The following is a 26,514-nucleotide window of genomic DNA, read 5'->3' on the forward strand; positions in this document are numbered from 1 at the left end:
AAATAAGCACTTCATCCCAGATGCTTTCCACACAGGTCAGTCATTGCTAGTTCAGCTCACTATTCTCTCCTGCTGTAGGTATTTTGGTGATCTCAAATACATCTTAGGATGATGGGGTGCTGATTATCTGCAACAAAATGGGTGAGCAGTCAGCAGGACGGCTAACAAAATAAGTGGCTCAGTGGCAGTGAGTAGTGCCCATCAGATGGGTTTTTACTTCCTGTGTCTGCCCAAAAATGGGCTTTGCAAAGTCTTTTGGGTGTGTTTGGGTTTATGACCTTTGCCTTTTTGAGTCTTTGGAACTCAGGCTTTGAATCTTTGCAGGCTTCCAAGACATCTGTAAAGGAAGTGAATGTCAGGACTGAGGGGAGGGAGGATTAACCTGATGGAATAGCTCCATTTTGGAGGCCGGGCAGAATGTTTCATCATTGAGCAATCAACCTACTCTGCTCTCGATTGCTCATCCCTCACAGGGACCGCCCCGTGTTGCAGCGAGGTGGCGGCAGCGGGATGCTGCGCTGGCTGATCGGGGGCGGCCGGGAGCCGCAGGGCCTGGTGGAGGTACGGCGGGGCCGAGGAAGGCCGTCGTTGTGGGGGGCTGTTTCCTATCAGCCCCCCGGGTAGGAGGTGGTGGGGTGAGGTGGGGAATGCTGTGATACGCGGGGTGTTTGTGAGGCGCGGTGTCGGTGCTGACATGGCCGACGTGCGGGCTGGCTGTGAGGGAGGCAGCGCTGTCACTGCTCCGTCCTGAGCGCTGAACTGAGCCTGCTCTTAAGAGTTAGCAAAGCTTTCGCTTGGATTCACACTCCCCGTGCTTTCGTAATCCAGGCAGGCATGAGGAAGTCCTTCAGCTGCTGTGCATAAACAAGCCGTGACGACGTCTCGTTTTGATTCTGTCAGTGCTCACCACAGCAGCAGAGCACTGTGTCATCAGTCCAACCCTCAGCTATGCTGTGGTTGTGTCCAGCAGGTTGATGTGCAGGGCAGGAATTAGTAACAGCAGTGCTGAAATGGGCTGCAAATCACAGGGATTATCAGGAAGTTGTGAAGCTGTGTTGAGTGTTATTATCACAGTGATGGTTGCAGGTCCTACCTGTAAGATGGGAATGGGTTCCATTAGGATCAGCATCTAATCTTCTCTTCTAAAAACTTGGTGTTGCTACAAGAAAGTTAGGATCAGCATCTAATCCTCTAAGAACTTGGCATTGCTGCTGCAAGAGAGTTTAGATTACATCAAGCAGACTTCTTTAGAGTAAGAATACACATATAGTCTAACCCTTGAGAAGGTACTGATGAAGATATGAAGCAAGAGTAGCTTGTAGTGTGACACAACTGGAGGATAAACTGTTGGGTGGTTGTTATTCTGTATATCACATTGCAGCACTGTGCCTTTCAGTATTCATGAGCATCCTTATGTGAAATTGAAGTAAGAAAAAATAGACAGGTTCTAAAGAAGTATCACTGTCTTACACTGAAGAAGCAAAGACAGAATATAGAGTTATTATGTTAATGTCACAACTGGCTTTTTCTAAGCAGTGGTGCAGTTGTTTAGTGAGTATATGTTCCTGTTATTAAATAAAATAACTAAACTCTTCTGACTGCAGTTCTGCTTATGTCATCAGCTCAGTGATACTCAGATATTGTAGGATTTTTAGAATGCTATTTTTTTAAAAAAAGGAATATTTTGATTTGCTTTTTGTGGCCAAACTGTTAATTTTCATATTTCTCTGACTTTTCTTGATAACTCTGAGGACTATACTTCCATTACTTTAAATGGGAGCTGCCATTCTCACATAATTGCGTAAAATGAGGAACAGTTGCTTTATGAAATGCATCAGATACCACAAAACCAAGATAAAACTGCAAGAACTAGCATTCTGACAACCTCTTCATTTTAAATATAACACAGATTTCCTTCCCTTTTTATTAATTTTGTTTTCCTTAACTTGCGAAGTACAGTATCACAGTACCAATTCAGAAATAATGGAAAATAATTGATTGCAAGAAAATATTGATGTTTCTGAGGATGTTTGTCTTGTGTAGGTTTATCTCTCATTTATGCTATAGTCTTCAGTAATTACAGTTTTACAGTGTAGTTTCCATGATCTCTTTAAGGAACAGGCAGTCCTAGAGGTAATAAAGTTAGGAAGTGGGAGAGTTTTGTCACCGAGTTACTGCTGAGCTATTTGTATATGCTTGGCATTTAAAAAAATTATGTCTAATAGCAAATTGTTCCATAATGCTGAAGACTGTGAGCACAAAGAGGTTGTCTTCTATTGAGCAATCTGATGATTGACATTAGCGGGACTATCCTATTTTGAACCTAAACAGTGCTTTTACAATGTTTTGTTGGCCCTGCCAGGTGATCAGCTTGCTCTGAGTGATTTATGGTGCTTTTAATTAATAGCCGACGTAACTGTAGATGTTCTATGAAGTGATTAATTGTCCTCTATGGTTGTTTTTTTGTTTTTTTTTTTAGGCTGTTGGCTTTGGTATTTTGTGACTGCAGTTGCAGTGGATGATATATATATATGTATAATTAAGGGCATTGTCTTTATGTGGATTTTTTGAAATTGAATGGTAGATAAAATATATGAGAGATGCAGAAACCTCTCAGGAGGGTATGTAATATAATGAAAAACTAAATATGTTCTGTTTGAAGCTGGCTCCATGTGGTAGCTGGTGGCTGAACTGGCTTTTTGTCTTGATATATCAGTGAATAAAGCAGTACAAAATGTTTTTCAAACAGAAAATGCTCTATTTTGATTTAAAATACATGCTCTAGAAGGATATTATTTACATGAAGTGATAAGAAACGAGCCTTTCTGATGATCTTAAGTAAAATTATTTCAGAAAATTAACTTCAAATGTAACTGTACATTTGCACATGAGCCTATAAATAGATTGTTAAATGTTACAGAAACCTGATGAAAGCAATTATGTCCGCACAAAATAAATCTGATTTTTTCTTTTTTAATGAATTTTAGAAGTCATCTGTACAGACCATTGGTGAAGAACAAGTACAGAATCCTTACACGGAGCTCCTTGTGTTGAAAGGTCATCAAGATATAGTACGTTTTCTTGTACAAATAGATGATTACAGGTATGAAATTGTGCTTTAAGTTGTTCCATAATGTTCTTGGTAATGCCTCAGATAATATTTTTGCAAACAGAACTGGAGTCATTTCTACATTCTTGCTAGGGAAGGGTGGGGATTTAAGCCTGGATTTAAAACGTCAAGGAGTGAACACTCTTCTTTTATGATGTTTTTCCATTGTTTTTCTTCTTTTCTAAGCCATTCTTTCATGAAAATAAGAATGGTGAAGTAGTCATTTTCATTTCTTGACACAAGTTCATTTATTTGAAGATAGTACCTTTAGCTAATTGAGCCCATAGCTTTCTGGCCTGAACCTTCCCTTTCGTATATGCATACACATATTTTCTCCCAAGGCACTACAGAGCAGTGCTTCCTTTTTTTTCTTCCTGAGTGGTCTGATGTGTTCTGTGTTCTTGGTTTGAGTACACCTGTTATATTTCACCTTTTGTTTCTACAAAAGAATGTAAATCTCCTACAGATTCCTTCAATATAGTAATTGAACATTGCATTCTCAGTGATAACTGAATGTTGCTATTCCTTTCTTAACAATCTTTTTCTTCAAGTCTCTCATGTCTCTGCTTTTTCACTGGGGTCAAAAGCAATGTATTTGTTGTACTTTGTTCTGCATCTCCATTGCTTAATTCATTTGACATGCAATTGATGCAACCTTTTTTTTCTGAAATTCTCAAATCTTGAAGAGTTCAGTAGTTTAATTCTATACGTAATAGTTACTAAAATTCTAAAAGGGGCTAATCACATAAATAATTATGTATTTACTCCAGTTTCCTTTTTAAAGTTTGCTGTACTTATTTGAAACCTTACAGTTATATTATCTCTCATCCAATTTTAACTTTGTGCATTTTTCTTATGTGTTCCCTGATATCTTTGTTCTGTTCTTACTTATTTATTTATTTGTGACTACTTAAATTCCTTGGCAGGAGTCATCTAAAAAACCCTGATTATGAAGCAGAGATGAAGTCACTAGCTTTACCTTTGCCTCTTTGGAAGAGTGACTGGGAAAATGAATTAGAGTCCTTTTATTTTAGTGTAATATTAACCTTGCATGCTTTCTCATTTAACCTAATCATTAAAGGGAGGAATTAATTAACTGCCTTAAAATAAAGTTGTGAAGCTTTTAGTTAATATTAACCAGAGTGACTCTTAGCTGTATTGAAGAATTAAATAGAAAACCCTGAGAACTAGTTACATTACTTAATAGTTAGGAGACTCTTTGCTGAGGAGTAATTTGTTGTCTTTTATGGATGATGTGTGGAAGAGTATTTCTAGCATACTGTTCAATACACTTCACAAACATAAGCCAAGCTCTTAACTATGCTTTATCTTCACAGTGTTCAGCAGGCATTTTGTAGTGGATTATTATAATTAATAATATGTTATTAATATGTATTTGCAAGGTATGTCATTTTTCCACTTAGTTCATTTTTTCCCCCAGTTAGTTCATTTTAGGTGCAGTGGGGAAGTATTGGTGATAGGTGCATAACTGGTTGGACTGGATGATCATGGAGGTCTGTTCCAACCTTGGTGATTTTGTGACTCTTAAGATGTAGAATGTATATATATTTCACTCTGGAAAAATTTCAGCCTGTCAGTTTTCACTCTTAATGTTGCAGCTGTGTAGCAGAGAAATTTCATGCATTTCCATGGCGGTTTTTCATTACGGTAAATGACCAGAAGTAAAATTCATTTAAAACTAGAATATGATTTGTCTTTCCTCAGTCCTTTCCTTTTCTTTTCAGAGAAGAAGAAAATTTATTTTTATAACAAGTTACACTTCTCCTAAAACATACATTGAATAAATACCAGAGTGTTCTTAGATTTCAGGCATTTTTCTGAGGTAAAGAAATCTTTTACCATTTTGGTATCATTTTATGGTAGCAGGTAAATTATTGGAGTTAAGCTAATGATTATCAGCATAAAGCTAGAGCCTGTGTGGCTATATGGAAGATAGATTGTGAAATAGCATCTGGAAGAGGAGTACGTTACATAGGTGGTTAATATTCTGAGAGTTTGAGGAGTTTGATAGTTGCCTCACTGAACAGTAATTCAGGGGTTTTATTTAAGAAGAATATTGTAGTTTCTGGGCTGTTAAACAGCTGATAATATTTTTCACTTGATTCTTTTCAGTAAAATTAGTATTGTTACTCAGCTTCTGAAATGTTTTTATTTAGTTTCTGCTGCTATTCCATTGTGTGTTTTTTTTTTTGTCAACTGCTGTAAGCCAAGTTTCACGCTTCAGATCTTTAGATAATATCATCATATTGAGAATTTTGCAGAAGGATTTTCTTGTTTTCTCAGTGGCTCAGCTAAAACCAGTGAGTGGAAAATTTTCTCAGATTGGTTTTTGAAGATACTAAATAAATCCTGTATAAATGTAACAGAAAGCTGGTTTTTTTGTGTTTTTGTGTTTTTTTGTTTGTTTTTTTTTGTGTGTGTGTGTGTGTGGTTTTTTTTTTCCTTTTATCTTGTATTTTTTTGATCATGAAGTGAGGGTCGTATTGATTGGGATACTGCTAAAAAAGGCTAAGCCTCAGCAAGAGTCTTCCAAAAAATGACTGAGATAAGATTGCATGTAATACTCTAGCAGTTGACACATTAAACTAAACAGAGTTCATAACACGTTTTAAGAACAGCTTTCTTTGTTGCTCGTTTGACCATCCCTTACTCCTTCAGGAAGCAGACAAGGTTACAGAGGAATGGTGATCATGACTGGAAAAGAAGCAGGTGACCCATGAAACTCCACCTTGGTGAACAGGATGTACCTGTAGGATAGCTGACTCTACAGTGTACCTCTTTGCTTAAATAGAAACACTGGTTAGATGTCGAAGAGGAAGTAGTACAAAACAGCACTGTGTTAAGCTTCTGTGCTGATAACTCATACTCAAAAATTCCTTCAAACACGAGTTTCTTTCCCAGAATTCTGTAAGGTGGCACACAGTTCCAATGCTAGTTGAAAAGCAACTGGAATTTAAAGGGGTTGTGCTCTTCAGTCATTTTCATGGCCCTCCTCTGGAACTGCTCCAGCAGCTCCGCATCCCTCCTCTGCTGGGGTTTCCAGGCTTGTGCATGGTACTGCAGATAGGGCCTCACAAGGACAGAGTGGAAGGGGACAGATGCTTCTCTCTCCTTTCTGGTACCTTAAATACAGACCTTCTGGGAGGTTTTTTACGCTACTTGTAAGTATCAGTAAATACTGGGCTTCTCTGCTCCTGTGCTGAACTCAGATAGTGGTTTCTAATTTGTTTGATGGTGTGCAGTCAGTTGTCTCTGACTGATAATATTTGGTTTTAGGGTATGAGGTTATTCAGTATATATTTCATTAAAGTTTTAAACAACAAGAGAATTGGTTCTGCAATGTGGGCTTCTGTTTATAATAGTATTTATTGGAATTCTCTAACATTTAAATGTACTCACTTCAGGACTTCAATTTGAAAACTAATTGAGATTTATGGATATTTATTTATTCGTCACATCAAAATCAAGAGTCTGACATTTCAAATATTTTTTATATATGTTTTTCTATTCCAGTATATTATGCTACATTCAAGATTTCACTTTGTGTTTCTTATCAGGTTTGCATCTGCAGGAGATGATGGAATCATTTTTCTGTGGAATGCTCAGGTTTGCTCTTTTTTAGTGTGTGTGTGTGGGGGTAGCTGGTTTGTTTCAGAGGGTGTAAGCGTTAAGGAGAGCTGTTAGAAATGTCTACTAGCATAAAAATATACTGCATCGGTTTGTATCAGAAATACTGTTTGAAAAATGTAGATGTTGAGTTCGTCAAATCTCAGTTTTAAAAGAAGAACTAGGAAAATAAAAGTTGTGAACATTAGAGAAAAGTAATTTTTAGAAGTTGAAATGTTTTTTGGTTGCATAATGATTTTACAAATACTGGGGAATTATATGTTGATGTGAAAAGCAGAAGTGAATATGAACTTGTGACTGATTGTTCTTTTAATGTATGCTTAGTGCTTGCTGAAAACACTGAGGTGCTAACTATGGACTTGGTGAATGAGTGTCAAGATCCCAGTATTTATCCCTTTAAGGATATCTTAGTAGCTTTATTTACAATAACTGCGTTAAAACTGATGAGTCTAAATGGAGAGCTTAGGCAGAACTTTACTGGAAAAACACCAGTCAGTGATAGTTAAATACTTCACTCATTGCCAAAGCAAGACCTTGTTTGCTGTAATAAAAATCTCATTATAATTTTTGAAAAACTTCTTAAATAAAGTAACTCTTATGGAAATTGGGCTCTGTAAATGTAAAAACCAGTGTTTTTGTTATGTAGTACTCTTCACGTATATACTTAATATGTTACTTAACTCGGGTAAGGTCTTGGAAAGTGTTAAAGGCCTAGGAAGTAAAACCACAAATATTTTAGGAATTGAGAGATTTTTGACTCTTAGTAATTTTGGCTTTCAAAAGTAGTTTGGTACCCGTGTCTTGTGTAGTGCTGGGTTTAATCCAAGTTTTACCCATAATTTCCCTGTTTTTATTTTTCAGACTGGAGAGAAACTTTTTGAACTTCATGGTCACACACACAAGATTACAGCTATAGCACCATTTTTTTCATCAGAAGCAACTGAAGAAAACAGTCATTTGATTTTAACAGCATCAGCTGATAGAACAGTTATTGTATCCTTAGACCTGGAGAGGTTTTGAATCATTTATGTATCATTTATTTTTATTTTGTTTTTACATGTTGTTTGAATTTGTTGGCTGGTACTATCCAGTAGGTATAGTTGAATCAGACTAGGATTTTTTCTAGCCATTATCACAATGTAATCCCTACTATGAAAGTGAATCCTAATGATAGGCAATTATTAGTCTGTTAATTTGGGCTTTTGAAAAGACAATCCAAAAAGACCAAGTTTCTGAATATCCATGACCCAAACGCTCCTTTAGTTAAAAACACAGCAGTTATAATAAGAATATAAAATCAGTTTCCTTAATGAATTAAGTCAGGTTTGGGACTGTACTACTGGCAGGCAGGTGCAAAAAGTATCATGTTTCCATTCTACTGTAAAGGTAAGCTGAGGAGAACCTAAGACTGCCTGTCTTTTTGTGCACAGTAATCTTCTGTGTTGGTCTTCCTGTGAGGAGGTGTATTTAAATGAACAATTTAATGTAATTTAAGAAAATGTAACCCTTTAACAGCAACTGCTTGAGAACTGCTCTGAAGAAGTTTTGTTATTGCGTTGGAAAAGGCAATCCACAGTCAAACTATTCTTGAATGTTAATTGAAAATTTCATTAGAAATCAGATTGTCAGTAGAATAAATGTAACATATATAATTAATTCTGTGTACCTCCAGAAACTGACACTTTAATACTGCATTTCACAGTATTTCCAGGTTCATCTAGCTCTCTTTAAGAGAAAAATTCCCTATAGAACTTTCGCAGGTGACATATATCTGATTTTTGTTCTACAGTGTTTGACAGTCCTTCAAAGACTGGATGTATGGTTGTCTGGAGGGAGTGATCTATGTGTTTGGAACCGAAAATTAGATCTCTTGTGTAAGACCAGTCATCTTACTGATGCAGGTAAAAATGTAAATGACTCATTATGGCAGTTAAAGTGCAAGTAAAATGGATCTGTATAATGATGCAAAACCAACTTGGCAAATTCTCTTTAATTTTAATGATAACATTATGTATTAGAGCCACTTCTTAAAAATGTCAAACTTAATCATTTCAAAATTAAGACTGCTTTTAATCTCCTGTGCTGTGTGAATTTTAGAGTATGTCAGACCTCAGTAAGTGTAATACTTTACAGTTACTCTAAGTATTTTGTGATAACTGTGCATTCCAATTAACTTGGAATTTTAGAGGGCTAAACCCTCTATTACTGACTTACATGTATTTGCTGTAATGGGAGCCAGATCCTTTTACTTCCTCTGTGAAGGAGCTGGAGTTTTATTATTTCTATTTAACACTTGATGATATTAGTAGTAGAGTAGTAAAAAATTATTGTTAAGAATCAGTGGTTTTTTTAATTTTTTTTTTTTTTTTTGTAGAAGATTGAGATCAGATTATATTTACCGTATTTTGATCAAAACCTCAATGTCGGTTGTGCTTTTCTGTTAATAATTGTTACACATTATTGCTGTGCTTTACAAAGATAGCTAAGAAGCAGTTAATCAGATTCAAGGCTGAAAACACTATTTTCCTTTTTTTTGTCATAGAATAGAGTAACGGTAAGTGAATCTTAGACCCTTTGAATCAAGACCTTTTGAATCTTTGAGGATACCAGTAATTCTTTAAGACTGATACAAGGTATCCTATGAAATAGCAGTTCTTACTATAGAGTGCCATTTAAACTTTTGTAAGCAGGGTTGACCAGTGGGATGTTCTACATTGCCTCTCCTAATCCTTTGCTTCCTTTTGGTGGGGAGAAAGAGGCTGCTTATTCTTTAGGGAATTTTCACATAATGATATGGCAGCACAGGTTGGGGGATGTCTATGTGGAACACAGGCAGGATAACAGTTAGCTGGACATCTTCTCTTATGCCATGTTTTGCTTCGTCTGGCTCTGCATAGTATTTTAATTGCTTGTATGTTGTGGTAATATCAGTATCTAATAGTTTCAGCAACTAACTTTGTGTTTAGAGTCTCAGTAATTAACCACAGCATCCTTAGTGCTGTCCAGCATTAGGATGTAAACTTCTTAGCCCTACTTAAATGATTAAAAGATTATTGATAGGAACTTCATCTCCTGTCTCAAGTTCAGAGCTCAGAATTCTGCTGGTTTCTGAACCTAACTCTACCTCCATCTGAAGTAACCTGTTCACTTCAGTTGCAGATTTACTTTGGCTTCATGCAGTGTGATTTTTGTCTTGCTAGTAATTTGTATATAGACCGAGAATTATGAAAAGATTTATTGAAAAGGAGTTATCAGTTAACTTTTGGTTTGTTTTTTTTTTACTGTTTTCTCCCTTATTTCCGTTATTTTTCAAAGGTATTAGTGCTTTGGTTGAATTGCCTAAAAACTGTGTTGCGGCTGCTGTTGGCAAGGAACTAGGTGAGTACACTGCATTTCTGTTAGGTTTGTGTATCCTCTGTCATTGCTTATCAGAGATGCCTGTAGACAGAACACTGCTGGAATTGCATAGGAAAAGTGAAAGGTACTAAGATGTAATTAGCATCTTCCCGTGTTTTTATTTGATAATAAGACAGACAGTACTCATCTCCTTCAGGAATTTCATTGAGAAATGGTCAAAACTTTTCTGCATTCTTTTAGTATTATTAATGCCACCTTCCCAGATCTGATTGTACGTATCTGCATTTGCCCTGGTCTGGAACTTGTTTTCATACCTGTTCAATACCTAGGAACTCTGTATCCTAAGGTACAGAGTGCAGTATTGCCAATAAAACAGTATCCAAAGCTGTGAGGAGATGATGTGGTGGTTTCTGATACTCACTTAGAGATAGACTTTTTTGTGTATGCAAACTGTAAAACATCTGCTAGCTGTTGGTGGGGAGCCTTTTAGAAGTGTTTTATGATGCTGTTGAAATGCCAAAATGTAGAGGGAGTTTCAGGAGAAAATGTAGCAATGAGTCCATGTTGCCCAATATTAAATACTTAGATGAAAAAAGACCAACATCTAATAATATGATCAAAACATTGGGAGCAAATTAGAGATCATCTTCTTATGTTTAGACTTCGGTATACAGGATAAACTTCCATCTGAAGTTCCCTCAGATCTGACATGCCCTTGAGATAGCATAAAAAAATTCCAAGACTGATTAAAAGAAGGTCTTATTTCCTGGAGATTTTGATTGCGTTATTACAGAGAATTACATCTTTTTGTTTAATAAGTCTTTGAGACAGTGATTCATTTTCACCTTATTTACCAATACAGATGTGTAATACTTAACACTTCTGCTCTGTACAACTTCTGATGTAGATCAGTTCTCTGAATTTCAAAGTTACTAGGTAGAAATCTTTGATCCCTGCAGCTGCTGTAATAAGAGATCTTAATAATAACAATGTAATAAATTATTCACATTTTTGTTTTATGAGGAAAGCAGTTAAAGAGGTGATCATAAAAAGTATTGCGCATCTTACACTGTCTCGCTTTTAATGTACTTAAATTTGTGTCTATCTCAATATGATCTGTTTTATTTGAGCATATCTATATTTTATTCTGACAAATGATAAAGCTTATTTAGTCACTTTCTTTGTCTTGGAAGTCATTTTTAGGTTGATTGCTTCCAGTGATAAGTCTGAAGGTTGGAATATCCTTGAAGCAAAACGCCTTGTTGATCATCAAGATAACATCTTGTCATTGGTCAGTGTCAATGGTAAGCAGGTGTTGGTGGAATATTTCAACTGTATGCTTCTTGTTGGAACCAAACATGTAACTGGATTAAAGCTTCATAAGTAGTAGGTGATCCTTTCTATGGTGCCCGTGAAGGCAATGAAATGTGAAATGAAACCAGGCAGGTTTATGATGTAGAAAAAGCTCAAAGAGTGCCCAGATTTAGGCCTGCACTTAGATGGCATTACTTGGCAGGACCAAGTGACTGTCTGAAATTTTGCCAATGTAAAGACTGCAGTTAGCCTTCTGCTTTATTGTCTTATCTGTCTCTTTGAATTCTCTCTGAGCTCGGAACAAGTTATTCCCAGTGTGACCAACTGTATATTTATGCTTTAGCTAATAGGTGCCAGCCAGATTGGTACAAAGGACTTACTGAGCAGAGATGGAGAGAAAAAAGCTTGGGTTCTGTGGTGTTTGTTTCTGGCCTACTGATGTGCCCACTTATCAAAGAATAAGAGGCTTTTTCATGTAGGCAACATGTGAACTTCAAATACTCGTACATACTTTCAGCGATGGTCTCAGCCTTTCTCATACTGTGCTTTGCAGCAAGTGAATGCCCTCTTTGCTAGTTCTGATTTTACAGGAGAGAGCTCATCTCCTTTCAGCTGTCTTAGCTGTTCTAAGTAATCAAGTGGAAATTTTCTCAATGGGGAGAGGAATTTGGTCAGTCAGTTAGTGACTGTGCATTCTATGTAGCTTTGTGCTAACAAAAGATTTTCTTGTTGTGTAGGGCTGTAACCTTGTCTGAAATTGATGGGTTTTCTTTGTTTTAATATAATACAATTTCAATGTGCTTTTTTTTTTTTTTTTTTTTTTCCTCCTCACTCTAGATTTGACTTTTGCAACAGGTTCTCATGTGGGGGAGTTAATAATTTGGGATGCACTTGACTGGACAAAACAGGCATCTGAGTGCAATTTCTGGGACTCTTCTGTCCAACCAGATGCACGGACAGAAATAAAGTTATCCCAAAGTCCAAATGAAACTTCAGTTCAACACTTAGCATCTGATGAAGAGGTAAAAATTCTTAAGCAAACTGCTTCGAATGAGCGTGCCCGACCTTACTGAAAAGACCGAATGTTTTGTGTTTTCAGTTTAGTTGCTGCTGGAAGCAGTTTGACTTCCTTAAAATGGGCATGATTTTCATATACAGATTTTGGTCATTGAGCTAACTGCAGGTTGTAGGATGTTGGCAGTATGGGGGAGCTAACATTATGGACTGTTACAGCTGTTTTTTGTCTGAAAAAAGAAAATCAGGTGTTTGCAGTACCAATAGAAACAAACAAACACATCTTGATGATGTAGGTCTCTTGTGTGCCATGGCTCTGTCACACAGCACCCAAACATAATGGAATACTGGTGGGAAAATTCAGTCTCTGCTTCCATATTACCAACATTTGTCTCTGGTGTTGTGAGCAAACATGAGAAAATAGGAGGCATTACTTTTGGAGCAGTCCTCCTTGTGTATACATAAGAAATTTTAGTAAAAAAAAAACCTGGATTACCATTTTTGTGAAATGTTGACAAGTGTGTGTAGTGAACTGCTTAAGAGACATTGATGTTGAGGCTCTGTGGATGGAGGCAGGCTATTCAGGGAAATGATCCAGCATACTGTTGCTTAACCAAGGTATGTCCTGGAATATACTGAATGGGAGTTTTTCTTCATTCTTGTTTGGCACCAAGTAATTATCAGGTGTATGGCTGTTCTTTTCTGAAGTCATAAGAGGTAAGTCACAGTAAGATCCAGGTCCATTGATGTGCAAGGTATTTCTGGCTTCTTAGAACAGTGGTGATTATCAGATGTAATCCCTGCATTTTACTGGCAGAGAACATTGCATGTAAAATGCTTACTGGTCTCCATGGTATTGTGTAATATATGGGAGTTCCTTCTTTACACATCTCTCATTGGAGCATGTATCCTTGGCAAGACCCTTTTGAGCAGAATTTGTTAAATTAAAAAACAAAACAAAAACGGTAAGTGTAAAATAGTTGCCTGGATTCTCACTCCTTCTTGAGAAAAATAGGGTTTGTTGAAACACAGGGCTGTGCTATACTTACAGTGTAAGAATGTAAATGTTTAGTTGTAGGAATGTGTTAATTTGTTGGTATCCCTGGTTTCTGTTTGGACTGTAAGATGGAGGATGAAAGTACTGGAATTAAATAACTGCTTGTATAGAGTATCTCTCATTGCTTCCAAAAGATGCATATATACATTTTTTTTTTCCTCTGAAAACTTGCTGTTTCCATGTGCTTAGGATAAAGCAGTTAACATGAATACAGAAAATAGCCATGTAATGCTGACTAGATGATGTCGTAAGGACTTCTGGAAATCCGTAACACACAGGTTGATATTTCAGTGTCTGTTTCTATAAGTTGTTCCACTGAATTTTCTTTCCAGTATGTTTATGCTGCAGTTGGGAAAGGCATATACGTATATAATCTTCAAATGAAGCGTGTGATTGCCTGCCAGAGAACTGCTCATGACTCTTCTGTACTGCACATTGAGATGCTTCCAAACAGGTACAAGTCATGGTGCATTTTGTCATGCAGTAAAGAAGCTCAGAACTTGGCAGGGTGGCTGGATACAGTCTACAAAGCTACATCTAATTTCTAGTGCAGGGACTTAATCTTTAGCTTGATCTGCTTTTTCTAGGTAGAGCTTATTGATTTGATTTTTGAAAATCAATGTGAAATAACTAATTCAGCGTGCTCGATAGACAGATTCAAAATAAAATATCTTGGCTATTCTCAAAGTCAGAATTCATAAACACTTTTGTCTACATTGTGAAAATACTGCTTAGTGGCGTATTATGTATATAAAGCAAAAATGTTTGGCAGATCTGGTAAATCATTTTCATAAATATCTAAGAACTAACAAAATATTTTGGCAAAAAATAGCAACTTCCAGCCTTTGTTCGTTAGAGTGGAATTTCTGGCTAGAACTTATTTTTGGAAGCCAACTAAAAAAAAACTAATTAAAATAACATTAAAAACTTGTTACATATGTAATCTAGGATCTGTGTTTTTAAATCCTTTAATAGATAAGTTTGATGGAGCGAAATTCTATCAGAAATGAAAAATTAATGTCTTGATCTTGAAAATCTACACGTTTTTCAATGCACATCATTTATGTGTGATGAAAGAAGCTGTTTTTTTTCACGTTCTCTTGCATACTTAATATGGTTTTGCTTAATGAAAGTAGGCTTGCTGAAGTCATCTTGTGTGTTTGCAGATGTGTTTTAGTGTGTTTTTTTTTAAAGGTTTGAGAACATATATTTTCCATTTATGTTTCGAGTCCATTATAGTTTATTGGTACAGCTTATTTGCATACATACTTGTGTTGCCTATCAACTGTTTTGACAGGCAGCTGATATCCTGCTCAGAAGATGGCAGTGTACGCATCTGGGAGCTCCGAGAAAAGCAGCATCTTACAACTGAACCAGTTCCAACAGGTTTGCTTGGAGTGTGGGGTGAAAACAGCATTTAGGAAAAGAAAATCAGAGAACTCTATTCAGGTGTAGAGAAGCTTGAAGGCTTTGTAAGACAAGATAGTGTCATGTGTTCAATCAACTGAGACAGATGTAGGAGGAGAACCAGAGAAGACACTGGGCGTACAAGCCACCTGAGATCTGATCTGAGAATTTAGAAGTTCCTATTGGAGCAGTTCTGCCCCATAAAGCTTATTTCAGTTTTCAGATTCATTAGCTAGTCTAACAGAAATTACTGTCTCTTGACAAACTTCTCATCTCCTCACATCTCCTCATACTGGGTACTCTACCTGCCAAAAGTAAGTTGCAAGATCTTGTAAAGAAAGTTAAAGAAAAGCTTGCAAATGAACTGGCACAAAAAAAAGAAAAAAAAAGATTTCTACATCTCCTCCTTGAACTTTGGACTCACTTTGAGACTGTACCCAACTTCACTTGCATGCAGTTTTCAAGGTCTTGTTGCCTGACTGATAAAACTGTTGAAAAGATTTTTTTCTAATATTTTTTCTTAATTGCAAATCTTCTTGCTGTGACATGTTTCTTTTTCATGTTGGAAATATCTAACTTTGATAATTGGAGATAGGTTTGAAAGAAACCATATGCTGTAGTGGGATGGCTAGCTTGCTGTTGCTGTGCTATTTTCACATATACACATCCCTTAAGTAGCTGGTCACCATTCTTGTCATCTGCTTTGCACCAAGGCCTTGGCCTAGCACACTTCTTGGTGTCTGCTGAGGTCAGGAGCAAAGATGGAACTTCACTGTGTGCAGAACTAAAATTTCTCACTTCTGTGCATGTCATTACACAGTTCTTCAGATATGTGTTTTCTTGTTATCTAAGTGGAATGAGGATTATTGTTGCACAGTTTGGGTGACGATTTTAAGACTAAACGAGAAGTCAGTAAGTGGTATGAAAACAAGCAATTCAGCACCAAAATCTTGCTTGCTACTTGTGTGCTGCGCTCTGTTGTGCAGTGGAGGATACACAGGGATGAGACTGGCACCTCAATTCTTTCTTCTGAGCACAAATGACAGCCAGGCAGCTTAGGAGGACAGAGCATCACTGTCCTGCATCTGCCTGTGCCTTTCAGTTAGTTCATTTAAGCATTTTCTGGATTTTCTGCTAAGTAATACACATTTTCTCATCCAAGTGAGTAATGCAAAATTTACCACGTTATGACAAGATTCCAAATATCTGTTTTTTCCTCTGCCATTAAAATGTGTAATTCTAATTCAGAAATGCTGTGCAGTACAGTGCTTCAATTACTTTGCCATGCAGACAGTCCTACTTACTTTTAGATTACAAGCAACTCTAAAAAGAAAACTTTTTTTCCCTCCCCTACAGGGTTCTTCAACATGTGGGGATTTGGAAGAGCAAACAAGCAGGCAAACCAAGCTAAGAAGGTGCAGGAGAATACACCTATGCATTTTTTGGAGCTAGTTGGTGATCTGATTGGTCATTCATCGGCTGTACAGGTAGGCCAGTTTTAGTAGGATGAGAAGAAAGAATTTCATTTAGTTACGTAATTTTTAGAGGTGTTATTTAAGCAGCTGTAACTTTCGACTGCGTAGGTCTGGAGGCTTGGAGTGTCTTCATCATACTATGGCGTTGTATGGGACTTAGAACAGGCTTTAGGTCCTCCTAAATTCATCAGAAATTTAGCAACTAATCAATACACTCGTCTGAAATGTTTCTGTTCAAACACATGTATTTGTTCAGTGCAGGTCTACAATGAACATTTAGGCCAGCTGATAATATCATGTGAGTGTCATAATAATAGTAATGGTTTCATTGCAGATGTTCCTGTACTTCAGTGAACTGGGACTGGTTACGTGCTCTGCTGACCATCTCATTATATTGTGGAAGGATGGTGAACGAGAATCCAGGCTCCGCAGTTTAACATTATTTCAGAAACTGGCACAAAACGGTGATTTGCAACTAAAATTTTAAATTGTTTGCATATAGGCTAAATATGTATAACTGGATTTACATTAAATGTGAATGTGAAGGAAAGTCTGAGCTACTGGGAATGTGACTGTCAATAAGGTTCACTCTTAATGTCATGTATTATATTGGAATTTTTATGGCTATTCTTCTCAAAGGAGAATTTTGTATGTTGAAGCTTATTTGGCTTACTCAGTCAGCAGAAATTGTGTTGCCTTAAATGACTGAAGATAGTGGTTCTCAGAGTTTTTGCATTTGATGTCACAATAAGGGTCAGAAGAAGAAAGAAAAGTAGGCAGTACCAGTTCATCTGGTTTTAATTTTTTTTTAGCAAAGCAAATGATTGGCACAGAAATACTTCTGTCTTGCAACAACTGCAGTTCTACTGTGGGTTAACCTACACTGGAGTTTATATGACACCACTGTGATGTCTTGCATGAAGTGTGATTGATTCCAATTAGTCATTATGTAGCGTACTTATTGAATTCATTTGTCTGTCATGAAGGTGCTGTCCTTACTGTGGATTTACAGGATATAAAATGTTTTCATAACTGGTAGTAATTGATCTGTTCTGTCAGCTGAGCACTGAGTTCTCAAATAAAATTTGACTGCAAAGAAACTTACACTGTGTATGTAAGCCCTAATAGTACTTCAGAGTTTAAAACCATAAAGCCTCCAAGTACAAAATGAATTTATCAGGTCTGAGCAGTAATCTGTAAATCTAAACAGATTTAAAAACAAACAAAATAATTTAAAAAAAAAAAAAAAGGCTGGGGGAAAAAATAAAACAGCCAACCAACCAAAAACTTCCTAATCCCCCCAAATTCTCCCATAAGTTAAATCCAGCACAATTGTTTATAATCATCATGAGATGGGGAATAAAGGGAAGAATTACCAAAATCAACAGAAAGGAAGTGGGAAAGAGTATGGATTACCATCCTTTTACTGTTACTTCTGGAACAGAGAAGACTTAGGGTTGAGTTGGGGAATTTAAAATAGGGCTCCATTGTCCTCAGATCTCCTCCTCCTGTGCTCAAAACAACTCAGGATAAGTCTGTTGGAACTTTCCAGTGCCATCACTTCCTTTTGAATCACTGAGCAAACTGTTTTCAATACTGTAGACTTCAGTGGCTTAATTCCAGATTTGAAGTCCAGCAGCTTCACCATATGTAATTAAAACAAGGGAGCTAAGTGGATCCTGACCAGAGCAAAAGCAACAGGAGGCACTCCCAACTTCCTAGCAGGAATTGAAGAAACCTAGATTTGCTTCCCCCAGCTCCTGTGGATGCATGCATTTCCCGTAACATCCAAATGACAAACATTGCCTCTTGAGCCTGAGCATAATTATCCCTGGGAAAAGGATCTGTTTGTTCTGGTCGACAGCAGGTTGAACATAAGGCAGCAGTGTGTCCAGGCAGCCCAAAAGGCCACCTGCAACCTGCGGTGCAATGGGCCCAGCATTGCCATCAGGTGAGGGGAGGGGTTGTCCCACTCTGCTCAGTGCTCTGTGGCCTCACCTCCTGCACTGGGTGCCACTGGGGTGACAAAAGATAAGGACATAATGCTGTGAGAGAGCATCTGAAGGAGGACTGCAAAGGTGGTGAATGGTCTGGAGTGCAATGGGTGCTTCAGTGTTTCTGTGATTTATTTTGAATTTCTTTTTCCAGATCTCAATAAAGCAGAATTCTGTGTTCTTGTGGTAGTAAAAGTCTCTGTCAGAAATACCCTAAAGATCTGCACAGAGAAAACAGGCAATTTAAGCACACGTGTACTGATAACAGCATGAAGCAACAGACTTAGTCAGTGGGACAGGAAAGAGTCTCACAGAACTGGTACATACAAGATTAATTCATGCTTATTTGTTCTGCTCTTAAAGAGGACATTACTCCATGTGAAATACTTCTTTACTTTGTCTGGGTAAGAAAACACAGGGTCTTGCAACAAATGTTTCACGTTAATGCTTTAAGTCAGGTACTGAGGCTGAACTTTATTTCTTACGTTCCTTCTACCATTGACATTCCTCTTTGTGTGACAGAGCTGTGACAATACTGAATTGAAGTGTTTTACATGGCTGTGATCTTACAGTTCTGCAGTATGATCGTACAGGGACTTTGAAAGCTTTGGAAGTTTAAATTCTTTTCTCTAATGCAAGCTGCAGTGAGCATTCAGTCACTGGAATAGTTAAGATACAACCATTGAGAGCACTAGTTGTAAATAAAAGAATGGTAAAAGCAATTTACTGTATAAAAAACAGAGGTTCAACTCATCTGAATAAAAACCCATTGAAAAAAATGTTGCATCTATAATAAGAAATAATGAATATATATCTTTCACCAGAAACACCGTTCTTCAAATATACACAGTGCAGCATTTTAATACATAGCAACCAAAAGTAAGGTTCTATTACAGTTCTAACAAAAATATACCTTATATACATTTATTTTTTTTTTCTCTGCACATAACATTTTATGAATGTTTCATTTCGTTTTCCAAACTTGGTACAAAACATACAAAAAAGGTTGGCACGTTACCTAAGCTACCTGCAGTAAAACAATCACTGTCGCCTTTCTTCCACAGCTACCTTAAGCTCCTTTTATTCTTTCCTTAGTTCAGTTGTTGATACGCTGTGAGGGTGTGGGGGAGAGTCTGTCTTGAGACCCTTCGTTTCAACTCAAGTCACTGATCTGACGCTTTGCCTGCAGTGCAAAGAGTTCGAAAATCAGCAGTTCTGCCATTATTTATTAACTGAATAATCAGAGAATAAGTCTAAAACCTGAACTCGTGTTCACTGTCTGCATGTGGTTAAAATGATACGTACAAAAATATGCGTTTGTGCTTAGGAAGCTTTAGCATAAATTTCTTATTTTAAAACCAATGAAAAACTGTGTTTGGTTTTTTACTTATTTACAACTTTTGGAATGTTTTTTTTGTTTTGTTTTTGAACATGACCAAACAAAGCAGCATTTTGTTAGGAAGGAAAAAAGCAGTACAAATTGTAATGCTGTTATAAATTATAACCTGGAAACTTTATTTATTTATTAAAGATGAAGGCTCATCTGCTAAGAAAATAGCACAATGTATGGCCTTGTAATGTTTGGATCAGTTTAATCGATGACTGCGTACAACCATCACGTCATAAAAAAGAGATGTCAGTCTACTGCCACAGTGGTTTATATGTAAAGGTAGACAATGTCACATGTTAATATCTAAGATGGCAGAGATAAGCGTGGATGGCACCAATTACACTGAACATACTTATTTTCCTCTGCTGTGTAGCCAATTTATGGGGATTTCGCTTCTTGTACAGAAAAGGAAGAACAGGTTTATATCGTCTGTAATGAAAGTTTTGCTTTAAATGGTGCTAGGTTTGTTTTTAATGTGCCCAGTTTCTTGAGGTTTGCTTGTTCTAGAGTGCATGCTCTCCTTACAACTGTGGTTGAAGAGCTAAAGAACACTGGCAGAACCAGAGCAAATTTATGCTAGGTAACTGGGAAGTGTTCATGGTTGTTGGTCAACTTACTATTTTCCTGGTGACTGGGAAACGGTTGTGCGAAGTGTTAGTGGGTGCAGCTGTATTTGATACAAGATCCAACAGATTTGTATTCAGCACTAGGAGATTAGTTTTGGAAGTACCTTATCTGCCACAGAAATGTATTTCCAAAGTGCACTTGTTTATGGTCTTTCTGAAAATACTTTTGTGTTGAATTCAGAGAAGCTTAAAAAATGATGGATAAAATACTTTGTTCTTGACACACAGTCTTAGTTTCACTTGAAAGGAAACACTATCCCCATTGTATCCAAGTTAATAAGCGATTCACAGTGACACTGGTAGATTGGGAAGTCTGTTTTTCTTGCTTTAGTGTCAGTTGTTGTTTTCTGACGGAAGCCTGAGACTCTTGCATTTTAACTCATCCAGCATTTTCCAGTGTTTGTAGTTATTGGCCAAGTGTTGCATCAGAACAGGCAGGTGTGCAAATGCTGAAACAAGAGGAACAGTTTCACTACATGTACAAAACGTGCAGCAGAACAGCCCAGCTTCGTTTGAAGTCAGTGTTATCCTATCTCCTTAATGCTAACAAGGGGAAGATGTTAATGCTAACAAGGGGAAGATGTTCTCAGTCTTTCTCCTTCAAGTTAATGCCTTTCTTAGTGTATGAGAAGTTTAGCCATTGTTTCCTGTCATGCAAACACTTTGATATTGGTTTCTGCTTTTCAGAAGACCTACTTAGAATAACTTGGTTTTAAGTCTTTCCCTCTTTATGTAACTATTAAGTACTCAGCTTTTGTGAAATGGGAAATTCTCAAATTCAACTTACCATCCCATGCATCAAACATGTCTGTTATAAAATAGTCAATGAAGGAAATCTGAGACTTGGGAATGCTGCAGGTGTTTCTGTCAAATACAGGCATCACAACAGGCAGGCCCTGTCTCTTCTCTTCATCTGTCTAAGAAAATGAAACACCAGTTAGCCTCTGCAGCCTTTCATGTTGGAACAGCAAGGCCAGGGGGACTAGATGAGTTGCAGCAGGAGGCTTCAGACCAAACTTTGAACTCCAAAGGTGAACTTCCCATGCTTTGTTTCCTCTGGAACAGGGACTGAAATTAGCATCTCTTCCACCTCACAAGTACTGCTGCAGTGGTGCTGTGACTGTTCTTAGCTCAAGTGAGACAGAGCACTATTATGGTGATTGGGGCACACCAGCTAAAAATGGAAAATGGAGTTTCAGAGTCCTTTAGCAGAGGACAGAGTTGAACTTGTCCACAGCTCTGGTCGCTGTTCCAAACCATTTATCTTTTAAGTAAGAGGGATGCTGCTGCCTGTACTTGCTTTGCTTCTCTTGTGTTAAAAGAATAACAGAAGTCAGAATATGCCATTTAACTCTGACCATAAATGGAAGAGGATTGATTGTGTTACTCTTAGCGTAATGGTGGAGCCAACAAGCCCAATCAGAACACCTTGAACACCTCCAGGGATGGGGCATATCTGGACAGCCTGTGCCAGCACCTCACCACTCTCACAGTGAAGAAATCCCCCCTGACATCCAATCTAAATCTTCCCTCCCTCAATTTAAAACAATTTTCCCTTTTCCTGCTGTTATCTACCCTTGCAAAGAGTTGACTCCCCTCCTGTTTGTAGGCTCCCTTTAGGTACTGGAAGCTGCAATGAGGTCACCCTTCAGCATTCTCTTTTCCAGGCTAAACAAGCCCAGCTTTCTTAGCCTCTTTGTAGGAGAGGAGCTCCAGCCCTCTGATCATTTTAAACACCCTCTTCTGGACCCTCTCCAGCAGCTTTCTTCTTCTGGGGGCCCCAGATCTGGATGCAGTACTCCAGCTGGGGCCTCACAAGCTCAGAGCAGAGAGAGACAATCACCTCCCTATCACTGCTGGCCTGGGGTTCCTCTGACCCAAGTGCAAATCCTCACGCTTTGCCATGTTGAACCTCATTAGGTTCACCCGGGCCAACCTGTCAAGCCTGTTGAGGTCCCTCTGAATGGCATCCCTTCCTTCCATTGTGTCAACCTCACCACTCAGCTTGGTGTCATCAGCTGAGGGTGCACTCAATTCCATTGTCAATATCATTGATAGGGATGTTAAAGAGCACCAGTCCCAAGACAGACCCCTGTGGGACACTGCTCATTACCAGCCTCCACCTGGACACAGAACCATTAATCACCACCCTCTGTCTGCAGCCTTTCAACCAGTTTCTTATCCAATAGGTGGTCCACCCATCAAATCCACATCCCTCCAATTTGGATGTCAAAGGCCTCGCTCAAAGCCAGGTAAATGACATTGGTTGCCTTCCCTTTGTCCACCAATACTGTCACTAGACATAGAAGGTACCATTTTAGAAGAGAAAGCATCAGTATCATTCAGTTGAGGTGTTCATCAGGCATGGAATCGCTCCTCGTGCTCTGTTCAGGGCAGGTATTGACTAGTAGATAACTAGAAACTAGAAGAGTGATGATGATTGAATGTCAGACAAATAAATGACTTGGTTCTCAGTAGATGGAGAAAGATGAATGTATGAAGCCCTTCTACCACTCTGTTCCATAAGCTTCAGAAGAAACAACTTTGGAGTGAATTCTTCTCATGAATGGGGAGAATACTGTACTGTAGTGCCCATGGTGATGCCAGACAGATTCCACTGGAACAAAATAGTCACCTTCTTACACAGGATAATAATCCAGTGATAAAAATGTACTTACCTGTGCAAAATATTCCTCAGAAATCCTCCCTGCCCATTCAATACATAGTTCTAGGGGACGACATGGATTTGCTACATCTGCACATTTAATCATCATACGCTTGATCAGTGTTTGGTTATCTGGAAAGTTCTTCATGTTGGCTGTGCATTCACAGTCAGTGCCTTCACTCTGTAACAGAGAGTTGGTTATAAGTACTGATGGCCAGCATCCCTGCTAGGAGTAGATCTATCATTATTAGCAGTGCTTATGTGGCAGGTGGGTACCCAGCCTGGTGCCTTCTCCCTCCATGCAGAGTACCATGAAGTCAGAGGAGAGAGCAATGTCAGGAACAGCAGCCTTACAGAGTAGCCTCTGGTGGCAGCTTGAGAGGTTCTCAGAAATAACACAGTTTGTGAAATAAAAAGAGGCTCTGTTAGCCAGGGTAGGTCATCCTCCTCTGCATCCCAGCCTTGCCTTCTGGGAACTGGACCAGAGCAGGGAGTCATACACCCACAGCAAGCTGACAAACCATCATCACTGCTGTGTTTAGAGTTTGGGGGCTGTGATGGGAGGAGGCTGCTTCATCCAGGTGGGTGTTTTCAGATTTAATTCACAGATTAGAAAACTGAGGCAAGCACAGAGGGGTGATGTGATGTGCACAATTTCTTTTGGAGGCAGAAATGCGAGTGTATGCCACTCAGTTCCATAGTGTTCAGTTCCATAGTGTTTTCAATGACACTTGCTCATTTTTTGTGCTGGATTCTGTACCTTGGGCCTGGAATACCTTTTGGTCTTTGGTACCTGCTAAATTTGAGCCTCACCTCTTGTGGGAGATTAACAGTAGGAAAATGGAGTAGTGTCAGACTGAGAGCAGACAGTCTCTGTGTGCTTGCAAGGCAGCCACATAATGAAGCATCCACTGACTGCTGTGGAGAATGAATGGAGGGAACAGAGCATTTGTGAAATGTCTGCTGTGGCATCATCATCTGGGTCCTGAATAGTTTAGAAGGGCACAGGTATATTATGTTCCTTAGTGAGTAATAAAAAGCCTCTACCTCAGCTCAACACGGCATTAATGCTATTCTCAAAATAATACATTTGTGTAGTTATGGCCTCCTTTCACTGCTAAATTCAACTCCGAGTCAAAAATTGAACATAAATACTTTTTACCACCACTGCTAAATTAATGTCTTTGTGGTTTATGGGCAGATACTTTGCAGTTCCCAATTCAGCATTAATCTTCTAACTTTATGTTTAGCAGTTATTTTTTTCAGTGTGGGCAGCCCAGGAAAGAGCTGCTAGATTAGACCTGCTCACATACTGCTGTTCAAGATCAAGAACATGAAGAGCCACCATTAAAAATAAGGAACAGAACAACCTACACTAGGGAAAAAAACAAATCAGTAAGGTGTGTGGCTTGCGCTGTACTTATATGGCTTTTAGCTCATGTATGCTTTAAAAGAGACAGATAAAGGAGGCTGAATTAAAAACCAAAAACAACAACACAAAAAACCCCCCATGTTTTCTACAGGTACATTGTGGTGACTGGAATAGAAAATACAGAGCTCTTATCATTTTTTAGTATAACTGAACTTTACCTTGTTCTTATTTCTTTTCCCCATTTCTAATAAAATACTACTTTATTAGAAATGATAAGTGATAAGATGATCTTTAGGTGAATAAGGCTGCCAGGAGAACCATGTCAGACAATGTTCAACCTCGAGAGGCAACAAATGAAGGTAAAGAGGAGCATGAGCTAGTAAACACATAGGGAATATGTGAAATAGGCCTGGGCTGGCTGTAGAGCCTTAGTGCACATGAACTGACATGAAAAATGGCCCAGATTGCTTTTGATGAAATTAAGAATGGGGCTGGAGTGATGTCAGGAAGCAACAGAGCTGTTCCTCAAGGCTCTTAGACTCCTGATGGCATGGGAACAAAACTGCAGTTTCCTCGGAGACCCATGCTTAGGGAAATCCCACCACTCAGAGGCAGGATTGTAGGCACAGTGCTGACCCGGTTCCATGTATTTTGCGTGTACAAAAGCATCTACTTCCATGTTTTGTGAATGCAAAAAAAGCTTTGACAGCAAGGCTTACAAAATAGAAGCAGAGTCCAGACAGGCATAGTAGACTGAAGGAAATATTCCTTCACGCACTGAAGTGTGAGATCACAAATCCAGTTGTGTCCTTAGGGCAAGTCAATACAATGTGAATGAAGCGATACCTCACGTTATGGTGGAAAAACTTCACTGAAATGCCGAGAGGTGCAAAGTCATGCGAGTCAAATGAGGTGCAAAGTCATGCGAGCACTCACATGTGAGCTGGTCTCCTCCGATGTCATTGGCTTGTTGATGCTGTTCACAAATTTGTTTACGTGTTCAAAGTGCTTTGTCATCTCTGTTGCCAGAACCATGTCAATAATGGCCTGGCGCAATGTCCGATAGTGATTTCTAGGAAACAAAAGTAGTTTCTGCTCACAAGCCTGCCAGACTGAACCTTGTCCTCTCCTTGTTCTTTCCCAGACTGCTGCAAAACACAACTCAGGGGCTCACCCACATGAGCTGATGCCTTCATAACTAGGAAAGGTGCAGGGTTTGAGAAGGGCCTGCCAGCTGGACCATGCCATACAAGATTACCAGATACCCTTGTGCTTCCAAACAATACAGTGCTGCAAAATGCAGAGCACAGGGGGTGGGGGAATCAAAGCCTATTTTCGTATAACATTTACTTGGGATTCTGGAAGAGGTAAATTATCAGTGATGTCTCCATTTAAATGACACTTTCTGGTTCAGAAGTTAGGCTCTTAATCTGCACCAGACCGAAATCCCCAAACCATCAGTCCTCGCAGACACACTGTCCTCCAGCAGACTTACCTATCAATATTCTTGAAAATGTTGCATTTGCTGTCTTTAGCCGTCAGCTGAAATGCCAGTGCTGTGTGATGGCTCTCTAGCACAGCAGTATCATTGTAAAGGACAGCTAATTCACTGCCTGCGTTGCACAGGAAGGAGTTGGTCCGTCCAGGGTGATCTACATCATGAATGGTGGCTGCTATTAATGCAGCCACTTCATCTAAATGGTCAAGGCTTCCCTACAGATGAGAGAGAGATCATGACATGGCCCAGAAATTACAACAAAATAATTTCTGATCATTTATCTGAACTCAAAGATATACAACCTTAAGCTTGAGAGCAGGGACCCACCTCCTTGCAATCATTCCTCACTCACTGTGCGCACTTGGTTAACTCCTCCAAGACCCTCTATGCTCACCCAAATTCTATTAATTTAGATTTTACCTAACAACATCATCCTCTTGTAGGCACTTTTCCACTTTATGCATCTGTCTGAATGACTCTATACTGCTGGCACTCCCACAGACCTTGTATGTTCTGCAAAGCTTTACAAATAACTAAGGAAATAGTCAGTTAATATTTTTTTTCCCTGTTGTTGCTAGTTAAAAGCAT

At 38.5% G+C, this 26,514-nt stretch overlaps 2 protein-coding genes across 10 annotated transcripts in view; one reads left to right on the forward strand and one right to left on the reverse strand.

The window, feature by feature from the left end:
• The first annotated feature begins 488 nt into the window (after nucleotides 1-488).
• On the forward strand, nucleotides 489-17,485 carry WDR41 (WD repeat domain 41). 2 transcript variants are annotated; one of them, XR_014939352.1, is made up of 13 exons: nucleotides 489-561; nucleotides 2,988-3,103; nucleotides 6,688-6,736; nucleotides 7,619-7,750; nucleotides 8,081-8,143; nucleotides 8,547-8,658; nucleotides 10,073-10,135; nucleotides 11,308-11,405; nucleotides 12,266-12,450; nucleotides 13,832-13,953; nucleotides 14,797-14,885; nucleotides 16,263-16,393; nucleotides 16,716-17,485. XR_014939352.1 is itself a non-coding variant. In XM_015848645.2 (13 exons), exons 1-13 carry the CDS (start codon nucleotides 511-513, stop codon nucleotides 16,866-16,868), a joined length of 1,377 nt encoding a protein of 458 aa, XP_015704131.2. In that variant the 5' UTR covers nucleotides 489-510; the 3' UTR covers nucleotides 16,869-17,485. The 2 variants fall into 2 exon arrangements, 1 of the variants encoding a protein (XP_015704131.2); XM_015848645.2 differs by having other exon boundaries at nucleotides 11,308-11,418.
• Nucleotides 17,486-18,829: 1,344 nt separating this feature from the next.
• The window catches only part of PDE8B (phosphodiesterase 8B), a 70,216-nt gene continuing 62,531 nt past the window's right edge, over nucleotides 18,830-26,514 (reverse strand). For all 8 annotated transcript variants that reach the window (XM_085528757.1, XM_085528755.1, XM_085528756.1 and 5 more), the window contains 5 exons: nucleotides 25,924-26,141; nucleotides 25,365-25,500; nucleotides 23,070-23,237; nucleotides 21,179-21,308; nucleotides 18,830-20,840 (listed from right to left, as the gene is read on the reverse strand). In XM_085528757.1, coding sequence (XP_085384883.1) covers nucleotides 20,725-20,840; nucleotides 21,179-21,308; nucleotides 23,070-23,237; nucleotides 25,365-25,500; nucleotides 25,924-26,141 — 768 coding nt within the window. In that variant the 3' untranslated portion in view covers nucleotides 18,830-20,724. The remainder of the gene's footprint in view (nucleotides 20,841-21,178; nucleotides 21,309-23,069; nucleotides 23,238-25,364; nucleotides 25,501-25,923; nucleotides 26,142-26,514) is intronic.

The sequence above is a fragment of the Coturnix japonica genome, chromosome Z (genome assembly GCF_054131305.1).
Source record: "Coturnix japonica strain WE chromosome Z, WE-NBRP24, whole genome shotgun sequence".
Taxonomy (NCBI): Eukaryota; Metazoa; Chordata; class Aves; order Galliformes; family Phasianidae; genus Coturnix; species Coturnix japonica.